Here is a 26,854-nt window from a genome sequence, read left to right as displayed (position 1 = left end):
CAAAATAATCTTTTTCCCAAATCAGTTTCTTTCAATTAAAAAAAACTTAGGAAACTTTAACAAAAACTGCAGGTGTGTGTCTGAGTCTGATGAATTGTTGGTTAAAAATGGTTTGCTCTGCATTCAGTGGGTAGAGAATCCAGACATTTCACTCAAGTACGTGAAATTACTCAAGTGAAAGTAAAAATACAGTGTGGTAAAAATTCTCTGAAAGTGCATTTTTTTCGAAAACGGTTATTCAAGTAAATGTAACTCAGTACCCAACTCTGACAGTATGTGAGGAAACTTTGATCTCTCCTCCACTGATCTGCGCTCCCCCTGAAGAAACTCTGCAATTAGATCAGTTCAATATAAACATGCAGTGGAGCAACTAAAAGGCCTGATCCATACTGAGGCGATGCGTCGTAAATTAATTAAACATTCTCTTTGTTGCGTACTATTTGTAATAACTGGCAAGTGTGGCAAAAGCAGCGGCGGGCGTCCTGTCGGACTGTGGCGTTTATCCAGATCGACGACACGTCGAAGTTTAAACCAGGAGGATAATCTGAGGCGTTCGTACCGCCTCAAACACAGAAGCAAAGCTGGGACGTGGAGAGCAGCGGGGTTGAGGATTACATTAACATTCGGCTCATTATCGAGTCGTTTTTTGAAACCCTGGCACAAAGGCTGTTGACACAAGCACAGACATTCCTCAAGATGTGAAGGTGCACACTGAGCCAGGCATTAAACTTTAACCAGACTCGCTAAATATTTAAGTGGTCTGTTCATCATAGGCATGAGGCCTGACACAAGCAGTAGGTTTAGCTTAATGGTAGCACTTGATAGAAAACTATGCTGAAGTGTATGCATGTGCTGTGTGTTTGAGGTGGGTGCTGGGTGAGACTGCTCAGCACAAACATTTATTTTTTTTCCCAATTTCAATCAATCTGGAACCCAGTGGTGCACACTAAACTGCTGGGCCGCTGTCAGGACCAGTGATGTGTTTCCTTAGGCTACGGTACATGAATGTGTAGTCTGCACACAGCTCTTCACAACCAATCACTGTCTGTCTTTGTTTCTAAGTAATGAGCAGCTATTTGACCCTAATTGGTGAGCTCTTCATAGAAAGGATCCTAAATGCAGATTACTTCAGAGTGTTTGTTAGCATGTTGGCCACTGTATGACTAACATCCAGAGGTGGGCAGACGACCCAAAGGCCGTACTCAAGTAAAAGTAGCACTACAGCATATTTTTACTCAAGTAAAAGAAAAAAGTAGCCGTCCAAGAAATTACTGAAGGAAGAGTAAAAAGGTATTTTGTAAAAAGTCTACTCAAGTACTAACTGATCAAATTATCAGTCATTTAATATTTACAAATTACATCATCAGACGGACCAAAATATAGAATTAAGTGCACATTTTTTATCTTAAGGACAAAAAATGACAATAATTCATATAAGTAAGAAAAAATAACAAAATCAGGCAATTTATTTTTCCCATATCAGTTTCTTTCCATAAAAAAACGGATGAAATTTAAACAAAAACTGCAGTCTGTGTATTTTTGGTCCAAACGTGTTTGTTCTTCACTCAGTGGGTAGGGAATCCAGAAATGTTACTCCAATAAAAGACAAGACATTTCATAACAAAATGACGGCAGTCATAAACATTCATGAAGACTCCTTCATGTTCCTGACAGGTGTTATACCATGTTTATGGCAACGTCAGGTGGGTCTTCAAATAAAGCGTAACCACGTTTTAAAAAAAACAAAACATCTTGGCATGAGAAAACAGCAGACTTGCGTTTAAAGCTTTTGAGCAAAATTTTAGGAAGGGAGGTTAAAAAAAGCAAAACAAAAAGAACAAGCCTGTGATGATCAGGCCCAGCTCTAAAAATAGCTTTGCTGGATGGTGTGACATCACCAGCCCTGCGCAAACAAAGTTGATCATTAACTCTGTGGTTTCTCTGTGGAGACCAGTTTCACCCAGGAAGCATCACATGCAGAGAGAATCACCATCATGGACACACATGAAAGGCTGCACTCATACGGGACCTCTCTCTGAGAACATGGAGGTGACAAAAACACATTTGTAATGTCTCACTCTACCAGTCATTGAAAACAAACACATCTGTTTTCTAAATCACATGTCAAACTCGAGGCCCGGGGGCCCAAATCTGACCAGCCCTAGTTGTTTACGTGGCCCTCCAGACTCCAAATGACATCAATACGTGTCTCCAGTTTTTCACAAATATGCAAACTTCACACAAAGCCAGCAAGTCCACATTCTTTTCCTGATTTTTACTGCAACATTTTCTCAAAACTTTGAGTCTAAGTGCCTCAGCCTCACTTGATGTCACGTTATAGTCCATGACCAATACAGCAATGAATAAAAAGTCATATTTAACGTCTTGCATTAGCGCAAATGCAGTAACAATTTCTTACAAATATTTCTAAATATGCGCCACAAAATCTGTGATTTGGATTTCAGAAAACCACAAAAACAATCACAAAGTCCTGGGTGGACTGAACATTGTTAATATAAATGATTTAATTTTTTTTTTAAAAACACTGCATGCTGAAACAAACAGCTATATATCGATATTTTCACAGTTTAATGTGTTTTATCAATACATTCTGGTCCAAAATAAAAATCTGTTCAACACTCTTGTTCTAAATCCTTTCAAGCTTTTCGTTCATAACTTCGGGGTCTTTGATTTTCTCCGTGCATTTTCTCAAAGTCCACCCCGAATCCGACAAAATGCAACCTTGTGACAGTTACTCACGAGTGGCGGTGGCGTCTGTGAGACATGGCAGACACTTCAGCCGCCTTGCCTGCTGGTGGTAGTCAGAGGGGCCAGCAGGTGGCGCTGGTGCATGGCAGCCTGGCCTCTGTCAGACTGCCCCAGGATGGCTGCAGCTACCGTCCAGCAGCTTGCCATCATGAGCGTGTGAGTGTGTGTGTGGATGACTGTATGTAATGTGAAGCGCTTTGGGGTCCTCTGGACTTGAAAAACTGCTGTGCAAGTTTTTATAACTCTCCATATGTGATGCTTCAAGCATTAGTAAGTTTTTTTTTTTGCTTCCCAACTGGGTCAAAAATGAGTTCCTTGTAAAGTACTGGACATGTCACCCTCAACAGCAGATCACTATAGTAAGAGAGGAAGAGGAGATTGGTTCACCGGTCTCTATGGAAACTACTGGGTGTGATGAAGGAAGGCTTCAAGGAAATGAGTCATTCTCCGTTTCACATTCAGACTAATGAGTTCTTCACTATGAAGTGACTGGAGACGTACAGGAACTGACCAGTTTTGTTGCTCCAAAGTTTCTATTGGTTGCAATCCCTCTATGACTGAAGTAGACGTGTTGTGGCAACCGATTACAGATATAAAAGTGGTGCGGAGCGGCTTATTTAAATGGGGATTTTGCGGGTGGTACTGGCCGTCATTGTGGGACTCATCGGGGAGCAGAGAGGCCATGAAAGAAAGACAAAGTTGAAAGCCATGGAGTTGGATATTAATACATTTCACTTAAACAAGTATCTCGAAGTAATGCAATATAAAAAACATTTTTTGAAAAATCGAACTGCAGCTCTAAACCAGAATTAAAAATGAGTAACTATTACGTCCATAGATTCGTTTATTGCCATTCAGTGATTTGGAGGCGACATTTGTCCAGCTCCAACCCTTCGTCCCGTCATTGTTGCTTCCTGAGGTATATGGCTCAAAAATTACTGTCTTTCTGTGGAACCAGCTTCCTCTTCCTCATCACTCCATCTACAGCTTCCTCCTCCAAAACTGCAGAAATCGCTCACATCTTTGCTGAAATCGCTCACAGTTTCCTCCACTTCCGTTTACTCAGCCTTAGCTGTTTACGTTTTGACTTACCCTCATGACATCACAAGATGGCGCTAGCGGTTGACACAGTTACTGCAGATTAAAACAGCGGCCTTTATAGTACTCTGTAAAAAAATATTTTTTATTAAAAGCTTTTGTGTACACAGAATGAAAGCACAATAATAAGACTTTAATAAATTCTGCAAAACATTTTGAAGACCCAGTGGATAAGCTTTTAAAAATAAACAGAGTTAAATAGAACAAGACATTTCAATTGTTGATAGTAAACGGCAATAAGTTCATGTCTGTATATTTTCCTTATGCTTAGGTATTTTTTGTATATTCATTTCTGAACCCAGCAAACTGAATTAGGCATGCATGACTAATCAGAGTGCAGTGGAGCATGAGAGCAGCAAACATGATGCTGCGTAGTGGGGAGCAATGATTAGCTGATTACAGCTGCACTAGATAATCTAGCTGATCTAGCCCGTTCTCCGTTACCCTATGGCACGGACTAACCTCCACAGAGGTGGCACAGCAACAAGCTGAAATGTCTGTGAATGTTTCTGATGCTTAGTAATGTTAAAAGATCTTTAGTTCTGCTGCTGCTATATACATATGTGGGGTATATGCAACCCATAGAGGTCAACAACGCAGAGTCGCAAACGCGAGTGAACAGACGAGCGAGCGTTAAACTGGTGTGCTCAGCAGGCAACGTTCACATTTTAAAACAGTTGTGAAAGTTCAGATAAAACCAAGGTAGTATGTACAAATTACGACGACAAATTATCTTTCCATCAAAGCACAACCAGTTTATGTTGGCATGCCCGGGTTGTTGAGTTGTTTTGGAGTTTGATTTCATTCTAGGTTCGTTGTTATTTTGTTAGTTTCTTATTTTGATTAGATCAGTCTTATTCCTGATCGTCTTCAGTTCAGTCCTTTCTTACTGATTCTGGTTTATTTCTTGCGTTTATTATTCTTTAGTCCCCTCTGTGCTCTCCCTCATTCCCTGTGCTACTTCCTCTCTCTTCATTCACACCTGCAATCAGTTAGCTAATCTGCCCAGGTCTTTTTTCCAGCACTCAGCCTCCCAGTACTTAAGCCCCTTATTTCTCTCGTCTACTCCGGTTATTTTTCCAGTCCATTTCATCCCATCCAATTCCTCTCGGATTTATGGTTTAACTTCTTCTTTGGATTCCTTGTCTTCTTGTGATTTATGCAAGTCTTTTGCTCTTCATCTTTTGCATTATATTCTGTATTCTCCGTGACATCTCTAGCCTGCTGCATTTGGATCCATTAACAACACACATCATGACAGTTTACGGTTAATGGCTTGTACTTGGGGTAGCGCTTTATGACGTTCAGAGGACCCCAAAGTGGTTCACAACAGCAAAGTGGGAGAAAAGTCTTGCCCGAGGACACAACGACAAAGGTGGACAGAGCGGGAATCGAACCGGCCACCCACCAAATGAGGGACGAACTCTTGCAACCGTCCCCCCATGTTGTAGGTAATATTTCTAAATTAAGGGGTTTACTTTGTCTTTGTTTTTTTTTTCTCATCAGAACATTTCACATTACAAAACAACACAAAAGTAAAAGACAATAATTAAAAAGGGAGTACATACACATATAGTAGAACATTTTGGGGTTAAGCAAGAGATCTTAAAAACCAACAATAACAAGACCAGGCAGAAGAAGAAGAGTGTCAAAGTTATAACATGTTGTCACCTCTTACCATACGGTGCGTGTCCCATTTTTCCCAGAAAGCCATCCCCTTTTCTTCTTATTAAATAATTTAAAGGTCAAATGCTCCATGCTCTGAATATTATTAACAATACCCAGCCACTGTTTGATAGTAGGGGCGTCTCTGTCAAGCCATCGCTTAGTTACCTTAGTTACAGCTTTCATCATCATGAATTTAGGATATATCAGTTTTTTTCCCAGCTCTCAGAATCAAAGGCTTTCGCCGCATCCAAACTAACAATATAGCTGTTTGTTTTCTCCTTGTTCTATTGTACGGATATTATCTTGGGTTTGCCTACCTGAAATAAACCCAGGTTAATCTTCATTGGTCAAAAAGGGGCAATATTTCCTCCATTATTTTAGCCAAAACAGCAGCATATATTTTATAATCCTGGTTCAAAACACTATTTGTCCTGTAAGACCCACTTTTTGTCAAATCCTTCCCCCCACAGAAATAGTGGCCTCTCTCCAAGATGGGGGGTAAAACAAAGCTAAAGGAATTTGCCATCATTGATGTTAGTTGTTCCCTACATGACTTGTTCCATTACCCCGGGAACCCATCAGCTCCTGGGGTTTTACTTGGTTTTAAAGAGGAGATAAGTCTATTTCCAGGGATGAGATTGGTTTAATCAGTTTCTCATTATGCAGTCTACCCAGAGATGGGAGATCCAGCTGGTTTAGGAAGTTATTATCTCCACCAAACATCGTGGTGTAGCTCACATAAGGATTGACACGATTAAAAAAAAAATTCCATTAATTTTAAATCAAATGTGACTCTTTTGGTAATGGGGTCTTTTATCTTATAAACAGTGGCATCTGACTGGTGTTTTCGCCTGCAGTCTCCACACCAGGATCCTGGAGGCCTTAGAACCCGCCTCGTAGAACTTCTGTCTCGTAAACCAAAGTTGTGTTCCTCCAGTTCCTCACTGGATCAATTTCCTGTTTTAATTGTCTCATTTGTAAAAGTAATTGTGAGTTTCCGTGTTTTGCTATGTTGTACATTCAAAAGTTTGTTCCGCAGGTCAAAGAGTCCCTGAGCTTTTATCTTATTAGAAAAGCTGTTTCAGATATTAGAAAGCCCCTTAGGAATGCCTTGGCCGCATCGCACGATATTGCTGGGGTGACACTACATCATAACTATTCAAATATCTTTTCAGCTTCTTGTTTGAAGACAGGATTATTTAGCATACTTATATTAAGCATCCATAATGTTTTTGTACGGTTAATATCCAAAAGCAGTTTGAAATGAAGAGTGGAATGGTCTAAATTCTTTATGGTCTATTTCACATTCTTTTAATGTGTGTCTCTCAAAATTACACATTAATAAGCAATCACTTCTAGAGTATACATTATGTCTGTAGGACAAAAAAAGAACCGTCAGTGGCGGTGGGTGTAGTTTTCTCCAGGGGGCGCTATAGCTCCAAAATACATGTAAACACACCAGTGTGCTTACATGACTGAAAACAGCTAAAGTAACATTATCATGTCATGTAGTTTCCTATTTTTTGAACATAAATTTTGCCCTTCTATCTTTGTGAGAAACAAATTTCTGACTTAAGTCAGGAATGGTTTTGACAAGATTCTTCTCCACAGAGACCAGGGCTAATGCATTGAGACCATTGATTGAATAGCAACAATGCAAATTCACATAGCACATATAAAAAAAGTAGACCATTATATTATGTTATATGGGGCTTGTTCCCCAATTTTTCACAATATAGCACTACTATGATTAAAAACATTATAAAAGACCCATCATGAACCACACAACATCAGTGACATTTCTGGATTCTCGACCCACTGAATGAAGAACAAACATGTTGTAACCAAAAATTCACCAGACACACAGCTGCTGTTATTGTTAAAGTTTCATAAGTTTTTTATTGAAAAAAAATTATTTTGCCTGATTTTGTTATTTCTTGTTACTTATATGGATTTTTGTCCTTTTCAACCATAAAATACCAACATTTCCTCATGATTTCACGTTTTGGTCCGTCTGATGATGTCATTTTTTGCATATTAAATTATTGCTAATTTGATCAGTTACTCTGTAATTGAGTAGTCTTTTTACCAAATACTTTTTCACTCTTACCAGAGTAATTTCTTGGACGGCTACTTTTTACTTGAGTAAAAATATGTTGAGGTATCACTACTCTTACTTGAGTACAATTTTGGGCCCACATCTGGTCAGATCCTGATAAATCAAATCAGTTTTATTAGATTATTCATGAACTATCTGCCCATCATCACAGCGATGGATTTATTAGGGCTCCAAGCAAACAAGCCACGAGAGCCATGGTGGACATTACTTAGGTAGCGCTATTGCAAGGAGAATCTGTTTTGTTGTGATTTCTGAGTTTGTTAATAGGAAAGGATTTCGATCCAACACAGCTCCCTATAAAGGACGGACCCGGTCCAAGTACAGGAAACAGCCGTGAACACACAGGTACTGAAAGCACCCAAAAGTAAAAAAATAAATAAATAAATTACACCCAAAACAAGATCTTACTAACGTGGGAAAGGTTATTTTGGGTAAAGGTCAGCATAATGTCACATTTTCTACTCCTGTTCATAGCTAGAAATTGAATTTTACTTTAATTCAGATTGTGCTGTGATGTGTTAAATTGCTCCCGTGTCAGGAACTAACAGCGTCTCACAGTGCAGCACTCGCCCTGATGATTGGGCGCCAGCAGCAGTGGGAGGGAGGCGTGTGCTGAGGGGCGGGAGTGGAGCCGTTTCAGAAACACCTCTTGCCCCCCCCGCCCCCTTGTAAAAACCCATCACTGATCGCTTTGGATACAGAGCAGACATCCTCTACAACACTCACGTGAGCATGGACATCAAAGCCCAAAACAGAGTGCAAGTTGTCTGTAAACTTCTGACCGAAGTTCAGTGAAGCCCATGCAACCCCGCAGCCAGTCAAGCACAAGCTGAGTGTGTAAAAACCTGACCTTTTTCCCCCCCTCAGACGGCAGACAGTAGCGAGAGGCATTAATTATTGAACACATAACCTCTGATTTCATGTCTGATTTTATGCTGCCCCAATGGCACAAATCACAGAGTTTGCACAATTAAAGAACAGCTGAAGGTCAAAACCGACAGAGCCCGGTTGTTGCTTTGATTTGGGGTTAGAATATTTGGCGACGCAGTAATCCTCTAAAATCCAGTTTGGAGTCGTTTATGAAGGGATGTACCAGCTTCAGCAGCATCCATATGTATATTCCTGAAGGTCCTTGATACGCTAATTAGATGCAACATTATCAGAGTTCACAAAAACTGTTAAACTACGCCCTCTAAACTAGAAGACGTGCCTCAGGCAGGACATTTTTGAGACGTATGAGACTATTTACTTGCATGCCTCAAATTTGTGTCTGTTTAATTGCAGATAATATGGTGGCCTCTAACATTTGAATATTTTATCAAAATGACCAATAACAATTTTACACATACAATCAATTACAGCTGGTCCTGTTATGATTAGGAAGAGGACAATAATATCTAATCTTCTCCGCAACTTTCTCCTTGGCCTATCTGCTGTGTTCCTTCGTTTTCATGATGCTGTTTGTTCTCCGATAAACCGCTGAGGCCGGAAATGGAACAGCTGCATTTACGCCTAGATTTTATTACACACATTTGGATGCTATTTAGGAACTAGGTAAGTTCTGAAAAGAGCTGAGTAAGAGGGCTTAATAAAAAAAAAAAAGCATGCTGCTGTTTGTTGGTTTTTCTTTGAAGGTAACTTTGACAACCGTTGTTCATTAACCTTCCACGTTATGCATTGTTTTATGTTTGTCTGTCACATCCTAACTGAATATTTTGAAGTTTGTGGTTTTAATGTGACAAAATAGAATAGTAGGAATACTTGAAAAGACAGTTTTATAGTAGAAAAGTGGCTTTAAAAGTCCCATTAAATGGTTGCAAACTAGAACTAGAATATAAAAACTTGCCTAGTGACCCTTGCAGAAAACTGAAATAGTTTTTCAGTTTTTAGCAGGCGTTTTTAGGAGACACACAGGTGTCAAACTCGAATCCCAGGGGCCAAATCTGGCCCACCGTAGCTTTTGATTTGGCCCTCCAGACTCCAAATTACATGAATAAGTCTTTCCAGATTTTCACAAATCTGTAAAATTCACGCAAAAAACAAATTTCCACTTATCTTTCTGCAAATTTTCTCAAAATTGGTCAAAAACATTGAATCTTTAACTGATATGTTAAAGAGTGTTAAAGAATCACATTTAGCATCAAGCATTAGCACCAATATTGTAAAAATTCCTTACAAACATTTCTAAATATTCATCACAAAATGTAAACCCCCCCCCCCCCAAAAAAAACCCGTTAAAACAATCACAAAATCCTGTAGGAACAGCTATTTATTGGTATTTTAACAACTTAATTGATTTTATCAATATATTCTGGCACAACAGGCCCTTTAAGAACATTAAGATTTTAGATGAGGTCCAAAGTGAAAATGAGTTTCACGCCTCTGGTCGAGAAAGTGAGTAAAATAAAATAGAAATTCTTGAATTTACCCAAAGGATGCAGACTTCCATTTCAGGCAGGGGTAACTTGTTCTACACAGGGGGTCAAAGACGTTCTGGTGGATCTCAAAGACCCGTGCAGGCAACGAGGCGTGTCGTCTGCAACAGAAAAAGAGCAAAACACTTTAATGCATATTTTAAGGCCAGGAAAACGGCAACATATGTCAGAATGTAACACACGGGTCCAGGAGTTACGAGGAGGTCGATCCTGAGGAGGGCAGTGCTCCTGATTCCCACTCAGCAGAGAAAGATTACTTCAATTTGCTGCCTGCAGCATTTTAACAGCTTCAAATCATGAGTGGGAGCTTTCATATGTTCATTATCACAACAGGTTGAGTCAGCCAGGATGGTCAACGCAATGAGGAACTAGCAAGCAGAGAGAGAGAGAGAGAAGTGGAGCAGGGAGATGAGAAACCGTCAGAATGTATCACTCTTATACAGAGATCTTTCCTGACCAACAGTCATCACCTTGTACATTAACTCTGAAAAATTTAAATAAATTAGTTACAACATTTAACTTCCCTTTGTGATCAATACAGTATTTTTGAATTACAATGTATCTTATGGTCAATTTCAATGTCTTTAACTGAGTAAATGTAACACAGAAACCCATGAAAACGGCCATTTATGTATGTCTGTCACTGTAATTTAGGCTAATTCAGTGGTTCCTAAAAATTTTCTTCTGCCCCCCTATGGATTACAATAAAATCCCCCAAAAAGAAATAAAAATAAACTTGGCACACACATCGTTCAACCAGACATAAATCTATACACATATTTTGTTTTCAAACTCCACTGAAGTTTCACAGAAGTTTCACACTTCAGGTTGCAACAAAACAAACTACAAACCATCTTTACAGTGAAAAACTTTTGTGTAACTGTCCCCCCCACCCCATTCATCCATACCGCTTTCTGCACCTCCCCTGCATTAGGGGGCGCAGTGCCATGTTTTGGGAACCACTGGGCTAATTGATGACAGTTATGGAAAAAATTAAGAGCCCTCTGCACTGAACCCCATTGAAACCCCCCTGGATTTTCCACCAAATATCAATTTCTGAACTCTTCATGGGTGAAAACATTAGTATTGTTGTTTCTAAATGAACATGAACTTGTTTCTTTTGCATTATTTGAGATTTGAAAGCACTGCATCCTTTTCGTTATTTTGATTTTCTGCAAGTAAATACTAAATTTTTGCTTGGAATTTCAGAGACATGTTGTTAGTAGTTCATAGAATAAAATAACAATGTTCATTTTACACAAACATACTGTATACCTATAAAAATATAAAATCAGATAAACTGATCATCAAGTGGTCTCTTAACTTTTTCCAGAGCTATATACGTATATATATATAAGCTTGCGTCTAGATTTTAAGAAAACAGGACATTTTCGATAATTTTTTGGACCAGTTTGTAGTGCTACAAATATCCTGGGGTGTATTAGTAACTATAAAAAAGTTTCAAATAAGTCAGCAACAAACGCACACAGTGTAAGGCAATTCCTGAGACATGTCGGCATGATAATATGTCATATATTTTGCCAGGTTGTTCACAGCACAAGTAAGACTGCAATGGTTTTAAAACTACGATGCTCCTATCAATGGTCAGAAAAACTTCACCGTAATTCCTTCATGTGGTAAAACAGATGACAAAAACTAGAAAGCCTCTACTAAGGACAAAAGCAGTTCCTCGTGTGAGACTCCAGTGAATGTCTTATTTCTGTAATCAGCCAGTCTCTTCCCTTCCATTACATTTTGATCCCTTCAATTGTAAACACTCATCTATGTTCACTCTCTTTACCTTTGTATGTTTGTAAGTGTTGTGCTTACAGGAAGTCTTCTGACCCACATGCTAAATCAAGACAGGACACAGTCTTAAAAATGAATTCAGTTTGTTTTACACAAAATAATAAAGGAGTGGACAGGACTGCTCGACTGGCGGCAGCATCTGAACAAGGCAGAAGAAGATGTTAGGGCGACGGAGTGAGTTTTGAGCTGGTCTGGTGGTTGGATGGATGTGGACGGATGTTACGTCTTGGAGTATTATTATAAATATTGAGTTCTTTCGTCTCGGTAATGTTGAATAAAATGTGAGGGAGACACTGGTCATAGACCCTGAGTCGTGTGAACCACAGGCAGACTGAGGAGTTCCAGATCTGAGACTCGCAAGATAAGTTTCTTTTCAAAGATGACAATTTTTTTTAAAAGGTTTTGATCAGATAAAGCCACAGTAAAGCAGTGGTTTACACTGGCAGGATACAACTAACCAATGGTGCTTTATACGAAACCATCCATTTCTGTTTGTTATCGGCTGGAAGAGCGGAAAATCTTTCATTTGCGTCAGTTGTTTAGCATAAGATGTAATTGTTTATGGAGGAAAAGCTGCTCATCAGTGAGATAAAGTCAAAGATTCTTGGATCTAATCGCTCCTTAGAGCACAGTGTCTTGGAACTGGTGTTGCAGAAAGGCTTTGGGAACAGCTCAGCCGCTCTGTTGTGCACCACTGCTTATCCTCCAGAGGCAGATCAACAAAGATAAGACACACAAACCTTTCTGACATGCCAGTATGACCTCAGCTTTAGTTTGTGTGGCACACGAAATGACGGGCAAAGAAAGGAAACTCCCGGACACCAAAGATGACTTGAGTTTTACAAAACAAGCATACAAAAATCACAGGAAGCCAAGGCAGAAACACAAACCAAAAAATAAAAAAATAAAAGATTTCCCTGGGGAAGAAACCAGCAGGGAGACATGAGGAGAAGACAGGGAAGTGACAGGAGGATCCAGCAAGAAGTGACTGAGAAAGAGGTGCTCAACTACTGGGATGTTGAATGGTGGAACAAAGGAACTGGGCTGATTAGCTAATTGGTTGCAGGTGTGAGGGGACAGAGAGCAAGTGGCACAGGGGGCGAGGAGATGAACCTAACAGTAAAGCTAACATAATACAAGTAGAATAACTAAAAATAACTGGACACAAGAAATAAACGTAATAAACTAGAATCACTAAGAAAGGACTGAACTAATGAAAAACAGGAACAAGGTGATCTAACCAAAATAAGAAACGCACACTAAATGATAATGAAACCAAAACTATAAAACTAACTAAGATCCAAACACTACTACATACCAAAGATCTACAATTAAATGTATGGTCATTTATCCTTTTCAGTGGAATATCTTGCATCAGACGTAGCTGCCACGTCTCTTGATGCCGCAGCAACAAGGGCTCATGGCGTTCTTCATAATCTGTTTACTGATTTTCTTCAGGAAAGCCAGATGTAGCCAACAGCTGCTGGTGAGGGGTTTTATCAAGTATTGGATTGGGGTCAAATCAGGATATCCTCCTGCAGCAGTGTACTACTGCAGCAGGAATGTATGACACCTTAAACTGTTTGACCACAGGCATTAAAATCTGATCATGATAAAGGAATAAAAAAAGAAAGAAAAAAACATCCGTTTGGACACCGAAACCATTTATTTTCCAAATATTTTCCAAGCCGGATTTATTTGACAGTTTGACATTTATGCCGCTAGCCAAATCCAAGTCTCTTTTTTTCCCTAAGCTTTACAATTCTGCAGGAAGTAAATTAGAAAATATTTGTTTGTTCTTTTGCTGCCCAAATTGACATGATTGTAGCTGCAACCGCACAGGCTGACCTCTATAACCTCTGGGCAAAATATGGACCTGGGAAGCATTTTATCTGGCCCCACAAACACGCAGCTTAAAAAAAAAACCAAAAACGTAAAAACAGCAATAAACAAGCATCAGCAGACGACAGGATAAAGTGACTGACAGAGGGAGCACAAAATCGTTACTGGACAAGAACAGTATAAGTATCATTTGAGATGATGAATACTAAGAGAATATTTAAAAAATACATCACCAGACAAAACCAAAATAGACAATTATGCAGAAATTTAGGTATTTTAAAGATCAAAGTGAAAATAATTTACATAAATATCACAATTGCAAAACAAAATTAGGCAAAAGAAACATTTTTCCAGATAATAAAAAAAAAAAACTTTAACAAAAACTGCAGCTGTGTGTGTGTGTGTGTGTGTCTGGTGAATTTTTGGTTAAAAAATTATTTTTATTCAGTGAGGAGAGAATCCAGAAGTAAGAGCAGAGACATTTCCTAACAAAATTACTCAAGTGAGTAAAAAGTACAGCGTAGTAAAAATACTCCTAAAAGTACATTTTACTTACTCAAGTAAATGTAACTGAGTAAACTAGTTACTATTAAATTCTGCTTATATTATGTCTTAAGGCTGAAATGTAATAAAATCAGCTTTTAAAGTTCATGAATTTACAGCTCTTTCATGTGCTTTGCTTTCTTAACTGGCTGGAAATCATTGTAGCATTCAAATCCTGCTAAAAACGTCCTTTTTAGCAGGATTTGGTTTGATATCAACATAGCTGAAGCGTTATATAACCATAACCTTGGTGCCACCATAATCCCCTCCCTTAGACAGCAAGGGCCTAAATCTAGGCCAGTGTCCTGTGCTTATAAGTTCATCGCGGTTCAGGCTGATCACAGCAGCCGCTCCGTCCTGCGCGGATTAAAAGCCCAACACAGAACAACGAACGCTTCAACAGCCCGGGCAGCACATCTGTGAGCAGATGTCAAAGATTCCAGGAAGTAGACGTCCCGGCCCTTCGTCCTGACGTTAGCAGAGGTTCCGGTGACGTGCCTCGGTGGTCCTTCATATCCTTCCTCAATCCGGCTGATGATGGATTATGAACACAAGCGGTTCTGCAGTGGCAGCCGGCCAAGAACATGAAACCGAAAACACTCCTGTTGCACAATCCTGCTGCAATTTATAATCCTAAGAACCACTAAGCGTGGAAATACGGAAGCTTTGGAGCTGCTCTGTGCATTTTAAGAGAAGCGCGGGATTTGTAATATTACAGCTATTTTTTTTCTTTTCGTTTTTCAGGAATCATTTTTTCTGAATTTTTCAGGAAAGATTCTGGAAATTCAGGTGGTACCAAGTATCACATCACTACGATGTGATACTTGGTACCACCACCAAGTATCGCATCACTTTAAAGTACAAATAACAAATAAAGAAAGGACTTTGTAGCTGCAAAACAGAATCATCAAAATTAACAGAAATAAAGTAAAATGTGTGGATGTAAATTTATATAACTGCATTAGTACGTACACAGAATATTAGGTAATCAGAAATAATAACTGGGATGACATTCTTATTTAGGCACTCGTATTAATTGTCAATAATAGCTGTTTTTCTGTTTGGGAAAAAAAAAATCTGCCAGATCATATTTAATATTTTGTTCTATGGTATGTTTATTTCACTCAGTCTCCTCATCCTGAGAATCCCATCCTGAGTCCTGCCTAATTTAGGACACAACTAAATTACATGAAGTTGAGTTTCACCGTTGGGTTATGCATCAGTTTCAGCTAAGAATGAATCAACAGAAAGTAAATGGCACCCTGTACACAGCAGGAAAAGTACTGACCCGTCGTATCCCGCCCAACCCAATCTCAGCATGGTTGCAGCTGAGCAACAGTGATGGAGATGAGTCACAGCGATTTGGTAGCCATAATTTTTATTATTTTTTTAAAGTAACGTTTTATTTGTCAGTAGCTTATCGCCCGGTACACGGCTCTCATTATCCGGATAATGAGAATCTCTTCACCTACAAAGGAGCTGGGAAAGAGCTCTGCACTCCAGGTTTTTGGGGGAGATAAAGGCGCAGCTGGGTAAAAACAGCACGGCGGAAGTGACAAACAGAAGCGGATGAAGCTGCAGATGTTTGACAGAATCGAGGCTTTTGTCACTATTTTAGAAAGCGCAAATTGCAAATCCTTAAATGATGAAAACAAGCGTTCTTCTGACAGTTGCTTCTTAGCATCTGACGGAGGAATTTTTAGAAAGTCTATAAATGCCTTTCCCCAGGCAACGCTTCGTTGATCATACCAGAGCATGGACTGACACCGGCTGGTAAACTTTGAGCAGATTCAGAGATAAGAAGGATCTTGAAGGCATTTTCATATTGTTCAGGTCAACATTCTGCCTAATTAGTTTGCAGAGGATCATGTTCAACGAGGCTGTCGTGATGCAACCTAGCAGTGACTCAGCGTTCCTCCCAAACAGCAGCAACACGACCTTACACTCATGCAAATTAAAGCTTATTAGCCTATCTGCTATTTGATGGTTGTAACTTTTTTCTTTTTTTGCATTTTAATTTTTAACTGATGGATTTGATGAAGTTAACAGTTAAACTATTTATTGATTAAACTCTAAATAATAGAAACTAGGTAAAATAATTGTTAAATCCTGGGTTGTTTTTCAGTTTGTTTATTCTATATTAGGGAATAAACAAGATCAGTCATATCTGTTTTACTTTAGTTCAGTCCTTCATTAGCTATTCTAGTTTACTATGTCTATTTCTTGTGTCTAGTTATTTCTTATACCTGTAGTTTAGTTTCTTAGATTCAGATATTCTGCTACATTTGTTCGGTTTTTGTTCGACTCTGGCTCCCTGTGTTCTCTGTGGTTTTTGCCATTTCGTTTTTCATTAAAACTTTCTTCATCTACAAGCTGTCTCTACCTCTCTCAGTTTGGGTTCACAACTCAACCACATGATAATAGTAACTTTAAAGTATTTATTTTTGTAAAATAAACATTATTCATGATCAATATCAATAAGCAAACATTTCAAATGTGCATATTAATTCATTTGAAATGTTAAAGTTAATGGACTTAAGTTAATTATTTTTGTTCATTTGACTTCATTTGAGCACTTTTGTGGGTTGATTCACAGTGGTTTGATTAGTATTAATTTCTTTGCAGTCCGAGTAAAAATAATTCATGTAAACTCAAATAGTACAAGTTGGTAATATTTGCTTATTTTTCTACTTATGGGGTTATTTAATGGTTTTTACCTGCTTCAAAACAGACTAAAAGAAACATTTCTGACACAAAGATGAACAAATGGGAGATAAATAAAGATAACTGCTTGTTGTTTAAAAAAAACTGTGGAGATGTGTCCATCCCTTTTCAAACAGGGAGGCAAATTTAAGGAGAACATGACAACTAATGCAGTTCAGTTTACTAAATGTAAAAATTCTAGAGTGCAGAGGCTGAAAGAAGATATTTTTAAACTCAGTATGAAAAACGTACAGTACAGCCTTTAGACAACCCAAAGGAACTTACTTTAAGCTCAGTGGAAAATCTTACAGCTGTGCAGGTTTTTATGTGATGGGAAATGAAACGGAGCGTGCCGGCTTTCCTGTCAACACGTCGAACTACCACTGAAGATACAAGGACACTTTTGGCCTCAAGCAAAGCTGTGTAAATAACCCCAACATTTGGAATATTGGAAATCTGTAATATTTTCATAAAATGTTTTTTTTTTTTTTTAAACATCTTCAGGATTTAAGACAAAAAAAATCTTAAAACAATTCTTGATTATGACCCTCACCAACATTTATGAAAGGCTCATTTTAACACGTTAGGGTGATAGAAAACAAAACCTTTCCAATGTAGATGGATCCAGTTTTAATTCCCAGTCAGGAGGACATTGTTGTTGTTGTTGTTGTTGCTAAAATGTATCTGACTGGACCAAACAGCTACTGATTGGCTGGAGTGATGAAAAAGCAGTGAAGGAGTTTTCCTGTTAAATGGAGGGCAAATCCTTTTATTGCTGGTGAGGAAACAAGCTGTCAAAGCAAATTGAATTATTACGTCATTAACCTCTGACAATGTAAACCAGCGATAATGAAATATGCAGTACCAGTCGTCACCTCCTGCCTACAGTGCACTGCCTGGAATTCATTGTATTCTCCAGCTACTTTCTCCTTGTCCATTATGTGTAACAATATTATGTACATTTCAACTGTGAAGGAAACCAAATCCAGATAATCACAAACCTGCATGAAAGAATCAAAGCAACACTGCATGTTTTAATGGGGGAATAACATTATAACATGATGTAAATCTTAAAAAAAAAAAAAAACATTTTGCGCAATAACCCCCCCCTCTTAAATTTACTTGCAAAGATCCGATAACATAAATCCATTTTTATTACAACATGTGGACTCTCAGTCTGCACTCTTAACAATTCACTGAACTCGGCATGCCAAATGCTCAAAGTAGCTTCAACTGATGGCAGCTCTACTTACTTTCTGTAAAGTTCAGATAAAAATGATTTGACTAGTTTACTGTTGGGACTGTGTCCGGCATTAAACTCTCATTCTCAGATTGTGAAGTTAAAACTTAGACAAGATAGAAATGCAATATATCTTACGCATTTCATCCCCCTTACACACACACTATTCAAAACAGCAGCACAGCACAATAGCAGTCTAAACGGCAATGTTAAGGATATACCAACATTAACAGATAAGATGACCAGTTCAACAGCAGCTTAATGTCTTAGCTAGGAGTTGAACCAATGAAACGTGGGATTTATTTTCTATCACTGTGTGCGTGCGTGGGGTGTGTGTGTGTGTGTGTGTGTGAAAAATGTCTGAGTTCTGAATGTGCATTTAATGGGGAAAAAGGGCTGGAGGGAAAACAGAGATTTCAGCAAATCCAGCAGGCACATTTTAAGTCCATCCATCATACTGTTGTAACCTATATGTAAATCGGCACACAACTTCTGCCCAAACTGACGAGGCAAGCGGGAGCAAATTACACCTCCGAGGCATCCCATTATGATCCACCACGATAACAGACGAGCAGCAGTCAGGTCTGTGCACAAGTCCCGGAGCTGGCAGAGGAATGGATTCTGCTCGCCGATAGATCGACTTTATTTATGCACCTGATAAAATTTCAGAGGGAAAACATTATCTGCTCTCAAACTAGCAGAGCCAAAAAGAGAAAGAGCTTATCAATGCGTACAGTTCTGTACAGTGGAGGCTAAATGCTGCAATCACAAGCAGAGGAGAAATCAGTGGTGAGCTAAATCAAAAACGGCAAAAGTACAGACGTGCTAGAAATGCATTTCTACACAGACAATTCCAGCGTTATATCCTTTTGAGAACATTTTTAAATATTGATGGGAATATCATAGGCTTCCCTACAGTTCTGTGCTTGTTATGCTTTTATCAGATTACACATATAAAATCTCTGATGATGTGTGCTCTAGAAATTGATTAGAAACGTTTTTTAGTAATGAACAGTTGTTCATCGAGAGGGGAGGAGTGTCGTAAAATGTCTCAATTTCATAACAGTAACACATTTCATAGGAAATAAGTGAATTATTAGTTGACACAGATTACAAAACTAAGTTAGGAAAATCAGTTAACTGAGCTATTTATATTCAGAATTTATTGACTTGAACTAAGAGTTTTATTTGAAACAGGAAATGGAACCGTGAGATGTTACGTTTCAAGCATTAGTTTGTTTCTGTAGTTTATTTCTCATTTTTCTGTTTTTCTCTGTTGTTCCTCTGATCGCTCCTCCACAGTGTATGACTCTTTGTTTTGGTCAAAAGCATTGGTTCTGCCTCAGCCTTCTTTGATGTCAAGTTATAGTCTGTGACTGATACGGCAATTAACTAAAGGCCACATTTAACGTCATACATTGGCTCAAATAAAAATTCCTTATAAATCTTTCTAAATTAGTTCCACAAAATCCCTGATTTTGATTACAAAAAAACCACAAGAACCATCATGAAATCCTGGATGGACTGATCAGAGTGAAAAGATGTTTGAATAAATGATTTAATTTTAAGAAACACTTGTTGAATGCTGAAACAAACAGCTATTTAAAGATATTTTGACACTTTAATGGGTTTTATAACACATACTGGCACAACGGGCCCTTTGTTTTTATTCAGATCTTTGATTTAGCCCAAAATGAAAATTCGTTGATTGACGGTGGACAAGAGGGGCAGGAGAATTGAACAGAGGGACTGAAATTGTTTTTCCAAGTTATTTCATTCATGGCTTCTAATTGTTTGAGTGAAGCTAGTTTGTCTGTGAACGTAACACACTTGGTTTGGGCTCATAGACAGCAGTATTTACAAAAGTTGGGACTAGCTAGCTTAGAAACCAAAGCATACCTCCTACTTCCTGGTGTGTTGATCAAATTACCAACTTTGCCCGAACTCACACCTCATTATTTATGTCACCATGTCATAAACGACATTTCCCCTTACACCAGGGCAGCCTTAAAAATGTACAAAAGATGAGATGCTAACCAGTTTTTTCCATACATGCTAGGCTACATGATGATGGAGCATTTTCTCCATGGTTAACTAATGGTTTGACGCGTACTTTGCACCATAATGCAAAGTTTGATATATTTCTAATCATACTTATTTGTAAAGTATATGAACGTTAACCTTCTTAACTTGTAAAAACTGTCACTGCATAGTCACGATTACAACCATATCTGACGGACTGTGTGGTTGACGGCTGATATCCATCACCATCGTATCTTTCCTCATTGAAACTTATACAATAAAATGACAGGTTTGGTTTCTATCCTCATCTGTTTCTGCAGCCTACAGCACTATTTTTAAAGTGAAATCAACTAAATAGAAGCGATATTAGGTTACAGATGTCTGTTTTTTGACATTCTTCAAAGGCGCTGGTTGTTTTGACGCCCGTCATGGCGGAGCGGGCAGAGTTCTGAAGAGCAAAGGGTTTATAGTCAGGGAGACTGCCATGGAGACGTTGGAGTCGGGGATGCAATCCTGTCTCAGTAAGACACATTAAAATGTATTCCAGTGAGTTCCTGTCAGCGCTTCAAGTTCATCCATCTTGTTAGCCAACGCCTTCACGTTGCCCATTACAATGGATGGAAGAGATGCTTTGAACTTCCTCCTTCTCTCTCTCCTCTTTGCTCCGGCTCTGCATCCATGACGCCTCCTTTTCAACTTCTCCATGATTTCTGGCTTCCGTTGTGGTATTATTTCAAGCTTTTCAAATGTTAATCAGCTGCTTCCTCGTACCACCCTGTTACTATGGTTACGCATCCTAATAAAGAGCAAAAGCAAATCATGAAAAATATATCCCCCCCCCAAACAAAAAAAATCTGTCCAACAGCATCCAAAACAAGAGGGAACCGTTGTCCAAAATAAAGCAAATTTTCCTCCAGAAAGGCGAAAATGAAAGTTTGAAAAAGAAAATCTCAATGAAAGTAGAGCTACTCCAACGTGCTGCCAACCCTGAGTGGCGCCATTCTGCCCAGGGAGCAGAGAGCACAGAGAACGGTGGCTAGGAGTCGATGAGTGCGTCTCAATCTCTTCTGCAGAAAATAAACTCTGAAAACCATTTGATTGAACTGACTCATTGGACGACCAACAGTCACACACACAACCCGTGACACCATCTGCAACAATCCAGGAGGATTCGGACACAATTTGTACCCCGCAGGTGCTCAGGGCCTCACGTTCCCATCCCTCTATTGCCTCCATTTATTTTTAGACCCAACAAACGATGAGCCGGCACATATGATAATGATGTCACACTGTAAAATAGCCTGGTAAAAACTGAGCACAAACAGCTTACTGCTGCGCATTCACTTTCTTGAAGAAAGCGACATTTTTGGAGGGCTGAATTTTAAGCAGCAGCTGCATCGCTGCTGGTAATGTCAGAGGTAGCGCTGGAATTGGTGAACTGCAACTCATTTGCTACACTTTTGCTTTCAGAGAGGCAGGAGAGGATGGAGAGTGCTGATAGGACAGGCATGAGCAACTTGGAAAATGTCAACAATGTTGTCATATTGTTTATTTCATAACATCACCATCATGGCTGTGGTCAGGTTTGTAGTTATCCTGTAATGTTTTTCAGGAGCATAGATATTTTTTGTTGTTTCTGACCAACATTGATGATTCCCCCCTTTGAGACTTTTCATAGGTTACACCCAGTTCTGCATCAGGAATGAAAAATAATAATAATAATAATAATAATCTTTATTTTTCTTAATCAGAGACCCTGAATGACCTGGCTGTCAACATGCTAGTGATAGCCTGAGGGCTGACATCATCATTTTAGCTAAAATAATCATTGTAGCTAACGTTGATATAAAGCTAAATTTAACACACTGATTGGAATAGTCAATGTTAATCAACTAATGAGAAAATCCACGTTCTATTGACAGCATTTTATCTAGCATTAGCTTTTAAGCTAATTTTACCCTATCCATTGCTGTTAAAGTTATTATGTATTTTTGGATTTGAATAAAATGTGATATGAAGCTAAATTTAACACAGTGAACGGAATACTCAATGTTAATCAACTAGCTTGTGAAAACCCCTCCGTTCTATTGACAGCCTTTTAGCTAGCATTAGTTTAATTTTCCCTTATCCACTGCTGTTACCACACTACACCGAGCACTTTAAAGTTAATATTATGTATTCTTAGATTTTAATAAAATGTGATATGAAGCTAAATTTAACACACTGAAAGGAGAAGTAGTCTATGTGAATCAACTAGCTTGTGAAACCCCACGTTCTATTGGTAGCATTTCAGCTCACATTAGCTGAAATGCTAATGTGAGCTAGCATTTCACATTAGCATTGTGAAATGCTAATGTGAAATGCATTTCACAATGCATTGTGAAATGCATTGTGATTTCAGACACACACACACACACACACAGCCTTGTCCTCACATACTGTGGGTGACTGGTTACATAGTTTGGTATCCAGTGAAGAAGATGGTCTGCAGTGCTCAATGTAAAGGCACTGTACAAGTGAAATCCTGCCTCTACTACTTTAAAGTTATTATTATGTTTTTATGTACGTTTGGATTTTAATCCAAAAGTACAGTGTGTGTTATAAAGTGGCACACACCCGTTAGCATATTATTTAAAAACACTTTTGCTGATTGTGGCGTATACATTGCTCACTACTATTTCTGTTTAAATTCCTCAACATATGACCTTACAGTGTAGTTTTGGAAGCAAACTGCTTCTTACCATTTTTTAACTATTCAGCAGAGGGAAGAGGGAGATTCTCTGATCTAAAAATTGACCACTTTCAGAAAATGTTTTGCTTTGAACATCTTCATCAAAGCGAAGTCTAGAATGTATGACTGGATGCCAAAGCCCAGAGCAGCTGTCCTGCAACTTTTAGATGCATCCTTTCTCCAACACATCTGAATCAAATGAAATACTTCTTGCCTCTTTCTCTATGGAGCTAAATGACTGCTGGTGAGGAAAGTTAGCATCCCTGTGTCAGAATGATCAGAGTCAGCAGATTCTTCCCTGATGCTGTCTGACTGACCCAACACCTCACCCCATGACACAACTAAAGTAGCTGGATTTTTATTTACTTTATTTATTCATTTATTTTTTGTGACATGGCAGCAATAGAAACTTGCCGAGTTCTCTCTTCCCGCTACCGTGAAAGAAACAAGGTCATAGTGAGGGGAACAGTGATCTGGTGCACTTTGCGCTCCCACCGTTTGACGCTGTGCTCTGCGACCATTACGCAATCCATGGCTCCAGCTTCCGTCGGCTGGAATAATCCCTCACAGTGCGCGAAAGGCACAAATGAGCAGCTGAGCAAAAAAAAAGTACAAAAAAAAAAGTACCCAAATGCTGCACACAATTAGTGCTCTACAGCCACACGACACAAAGGATGGAGTCAGTACTTTGACAGCGCCCTGCTCGCCAGGACCACACGGCACACAACTTACTTTTCCTGCACGACGTTCTCCTCGATGCCCCCCAGCGTGCCGGGGTTCCCCTGAGCGAGTCCGCAGGTGGTCAGGTGCCTCCGGTGCTGATCCTTCAGACAGGCGTTTTCCTCGCACAGATCTGTCACCTGGAGCTCCAGCTCCTCAATCCGGATCCTCTGCTTCTCCAGCAGAACCTGCTGGGTCTCGATGATGTTATTCAGCTCCTGTAGGTACTCCGCCGCCTTGCTTGGGTTCTCCGTCGGATTCTCCATCTCGGCCAGGATCCGCTGTCCGTCCATGAAGGCGGCTTCCACGCGAGCAGAAACACACCCACCTACCCTATCCACCCCCTCCCCACCTCTCCAGCTTCCTCTCGGGCTCAGCGGGAGTGAGTCGGAGCGAGGTCCAGTCCGCTCGTCCCGCTCCGCTCCGACATTGTCTGCTGTGCTGCGGTGGCAGGCGGCAGCGGTTCTGGAGGAACTTGGCCGATTTTGGTGCGCAGGTGTTTGGCGAGCTAGGAGCCGCAACCATCCTCCAACCCCGCCGCCCAGCGCACCAGAGAGCCGTTTAACCCTTGCGGGTCCGCCGGCTTAGCGCTGCGCCGACAAGTTCAGCGGCTCTCCACTCTCTGCTCAGCGGGAAGCGCGCGCGCACGTCGAGCCGGCTGTAGGTTACGGCACGTGCACCTGTTCAACAGGTGGACAAAGTTTCCGCCTGAACGACCCGATTCAGCTGCACTCCCGTACAAGCAGAGGCGAACTGAGCAGTTTTATACTGTAGCACATGCATTCAGCTTCTATGCGCCACAATAAACTTCCAGGAAACTGCAAAACAGCCGAAACACTGAGTTCTTTTACATCTAGACTAAGCCCCCACCTGTTTAGAGTCGCTTTTGAATCATAATAAATGAAACATTGACCAACATTATTGATGTGTACGATCTCGGTGATGGCACTCGACAAGATCTAATGTTTGTTCAGTTATTGACTGTTTTCTTTATAAATTCATGATTTAGTGTTTTTATTATGTAAAGGACCCTGAACCGCCTTGCTGCCGAAATGTGTGACTCAAATAAACTTGACTGATTTATTGATTGAACCACACCAATGTATCCAGCAGGGCTTCATTTGGATATTTTGGTGTAAATGAATCAGAAGAAGTTCAAGCTAATTAGTGCACACCAAATTCCTCATGAAAACCCGCATTCGCTATTTTACTCTTCGCTGAAATTGACTTGAAATTATTGCATTTTTTTTCTCAAGCAATATGATTCATTTTCATATAAATAATTTTCTCTTACAGAATGAATGTGAAATTTTGATAGCCACTCACTAAAACAACTTTAGAGTGAATCAAACATAGACCGGAAGTGTTCTGGAAGATTGACTGCAGAGGCAGATGTTGGCGCCACAGCTGTTTCTGTTGGGATCCGGAGCTGTTCATCCACCAGAGGGCGCTGGAGGCCTTGTTCCATCTGAGGGCGTCTCCTGAACCACGCACCTGAAACCATTCTGCCATCAGGAGCTGTATAACTGGAGAAGGCTGCTGACACTTCCCTGCCAGATTGTTAGCTAGTTATGGTACCGGCTCACTCCAGCTCTACTCTTCCTGTTTGCTTCCTGAATTCTGATCCACCTGTGTCTCTGACCTTTTTTCAGCTGAGTGACCAGATACGTGCTGAAGATAGATCCAGCCCAGGACCCCTCCGAACCTACAGCTCGGCAGCCTGCTTCTGGCAGAACAGTTCAGACTTACCTGTCCGTCCTCCAACGCCGCCGCAGCCCGCAGCCCTCCGCGCCTCAAAACAGACTCCGGATTTCCCAGGTTTTTTCCCCAGTCCTTTCTCCTCCCGATCGGAGGTAAGCTCTCAGTCAGCGCCATCTCCAAATTTCATCGACCCCAAATTTACCGTCTGTTTCTTCCCTAGCTGACCTGAGATCCAGTCCCAAGCGCTCCCGGATTGTTTATCTGTTTTTTTTTTTCCCCCTTCCCCTTGGTTGTAATAAATCTCTTTAATCAATCTCGGCTTCTGGTGTTGTTCTGCATGTGGGCTAAGAAGTTAGACCTCAGCATGACAGTTTCCATGAGTAAATGTCTGTATACATGTTGAAACAGACCGTCCTCCTTTCAGCTAACATGGCGGGCATGTTGGAGGAAAACAACTAATGGTTAAAAAAAAAAAAACATTACATGAGCAATGAAAGATTGAATTCAGTCTCACCAGCAGCAGGAGTTTAAACAGAGGTCCACAAAACCCCGCGTTTTTGATAGTCCACTTCTATTGGCAAACTAATTTGCATATTAGCTTAATATTTAGCTAGCGAGCTAAATATTTAGCTAGCAAGCTAAATAGTTAGCTAAATATCTAGCAAGCTAAATATTGAGCTTGCTAATTATTCAACAATAAATAAAACTAGAAAATTCCTGAAGAAATTTAACCGGGGCCTGCCAAAGTGTGCCCGTCGGTTTGGACCCAGCGTTCTGATGCTAGAAATTAGCATCGATGCTAAAGAAAGCTGCAAAGTAATCAATAGCATGTGGAGATTGACAAGAATGTTTACTAACATGGACTTGCACCATTCAGTATGATAAAGTAAGTGTATCAGCTAAAATTAGCAGAAATGCTAATGCTAGCGTGATTGCTGTCAGTAGCATGTGGGACATCACTAGGATGTTTTCTATAATGGACTTACTCCATTCAGTAGACTAAACATGGCTAATAAGTCAAATAAATAGCTAATAGCTTATATAAGCTAAAATGCTAATGCTAATGAACTGCCTTGCTGCGCAAGGCAGTTCCCTGACCTGAGAGAAAAAGATAATGCAGAATAATATTATTGCACCGCCTGCGGCGGTGCACTAACCTCAGGGGCATGTTGAGGCTTTTATTTTGAAATTTTTGTTAAGCTTAATTTCAAAGGTCCAAACTAATCCCATGTCTAATAGTCATTGGGTTAAATCAGTTATTTATTGCTCAAAAGAGCAATTACCTAATGTAAGATTTCTCAAGGCTTTTATTTTGAAATTTTTGTTAAGCTTCATTTCAAAGTGCCAAACTAATCCCATGTGTAACAATTGCTGGGTTAAATCAGTTATATAATGCTCAAAAGAGCAATTATCTGATGTACAAATTGTCAAGGCTTTTATTTTGAAATTTTTGT

At 39.7% G+C, this 26,854-nt stretch overlaps 1 protein-coding gene and 1 long non-coding RNA gene across 6 annotated transcripts in view; one reads left to right on the top strand and one right to left on the bottom strand.

The window, feature by feature from the left end:
- iqsec1b (IQ motif and Sec7 domain ArfGEF 1b) overlaps positions 1–24,413 on the bottom strand; it is an 80,332-nt gene extending 55,919 nt beyond the window's left edge. For 2 of the 5 annotated variants that reach the window (XM_028003348.1, XM_028003350.1), the window contains exons 1-2: positions 23,712–24,409; positions 10,083–10,190 (exon numbers count right to left, since the gene is read on the bottom strand). In XM_028003348.1, the coding sequence (XP_027859149.1) occupies positions 10,083–10,190; positions 23,712–23,992 (389 nt within the window). In that variant the 5' untranslated portion in view covers positions 23,993–24,409. Of the gene's footprint in view, positions 1–10,082; positions 10,191–23,711 lie in introns of all 5 variants that reach the window. The other 3 variants (XM_028003345.1, XM_028003351.1, XM_028003347.1) reach the window with 3 other exon arrangements.
- Positions 24,414–25,096: 683 nt separating this feature from the next.
- On the top strand, positions 25,097–25,713 carry LOC114135839 (uncharacterized). The gene is made up of 2 exons (XR_003593663.1): positions 25,097–25,552; positions 25,621–25,713. It is a non-coding gene; the product is annotated as an uncharacterized LOC114135839 (long non-coding RNA).
- The last annotated feature ends 1,141 nt before the right edge of the window (positions 25,714–26,854 follow it).

Source organism: Xiphophorus couchianus, chromosome 20, assembly GCF_001444195.1.
Source record: "Xiphophorus couchianus chromosome 20, X_couchianus-1.0, whole genome shotgun sequence".
Classification (NCBI taxonomy): domain Eukaryota; kingdom Metazoa; phylum Chordata; class Actinopteri; order Cyprinodontiformes; family Poeciliidae; genus Xiphophorus; species Xiphophorus couchianus.
Note: the sequence above shows the minus strand (reverse complement) of the source record. Positions and strands in the feature narration are given on the sequence as shown.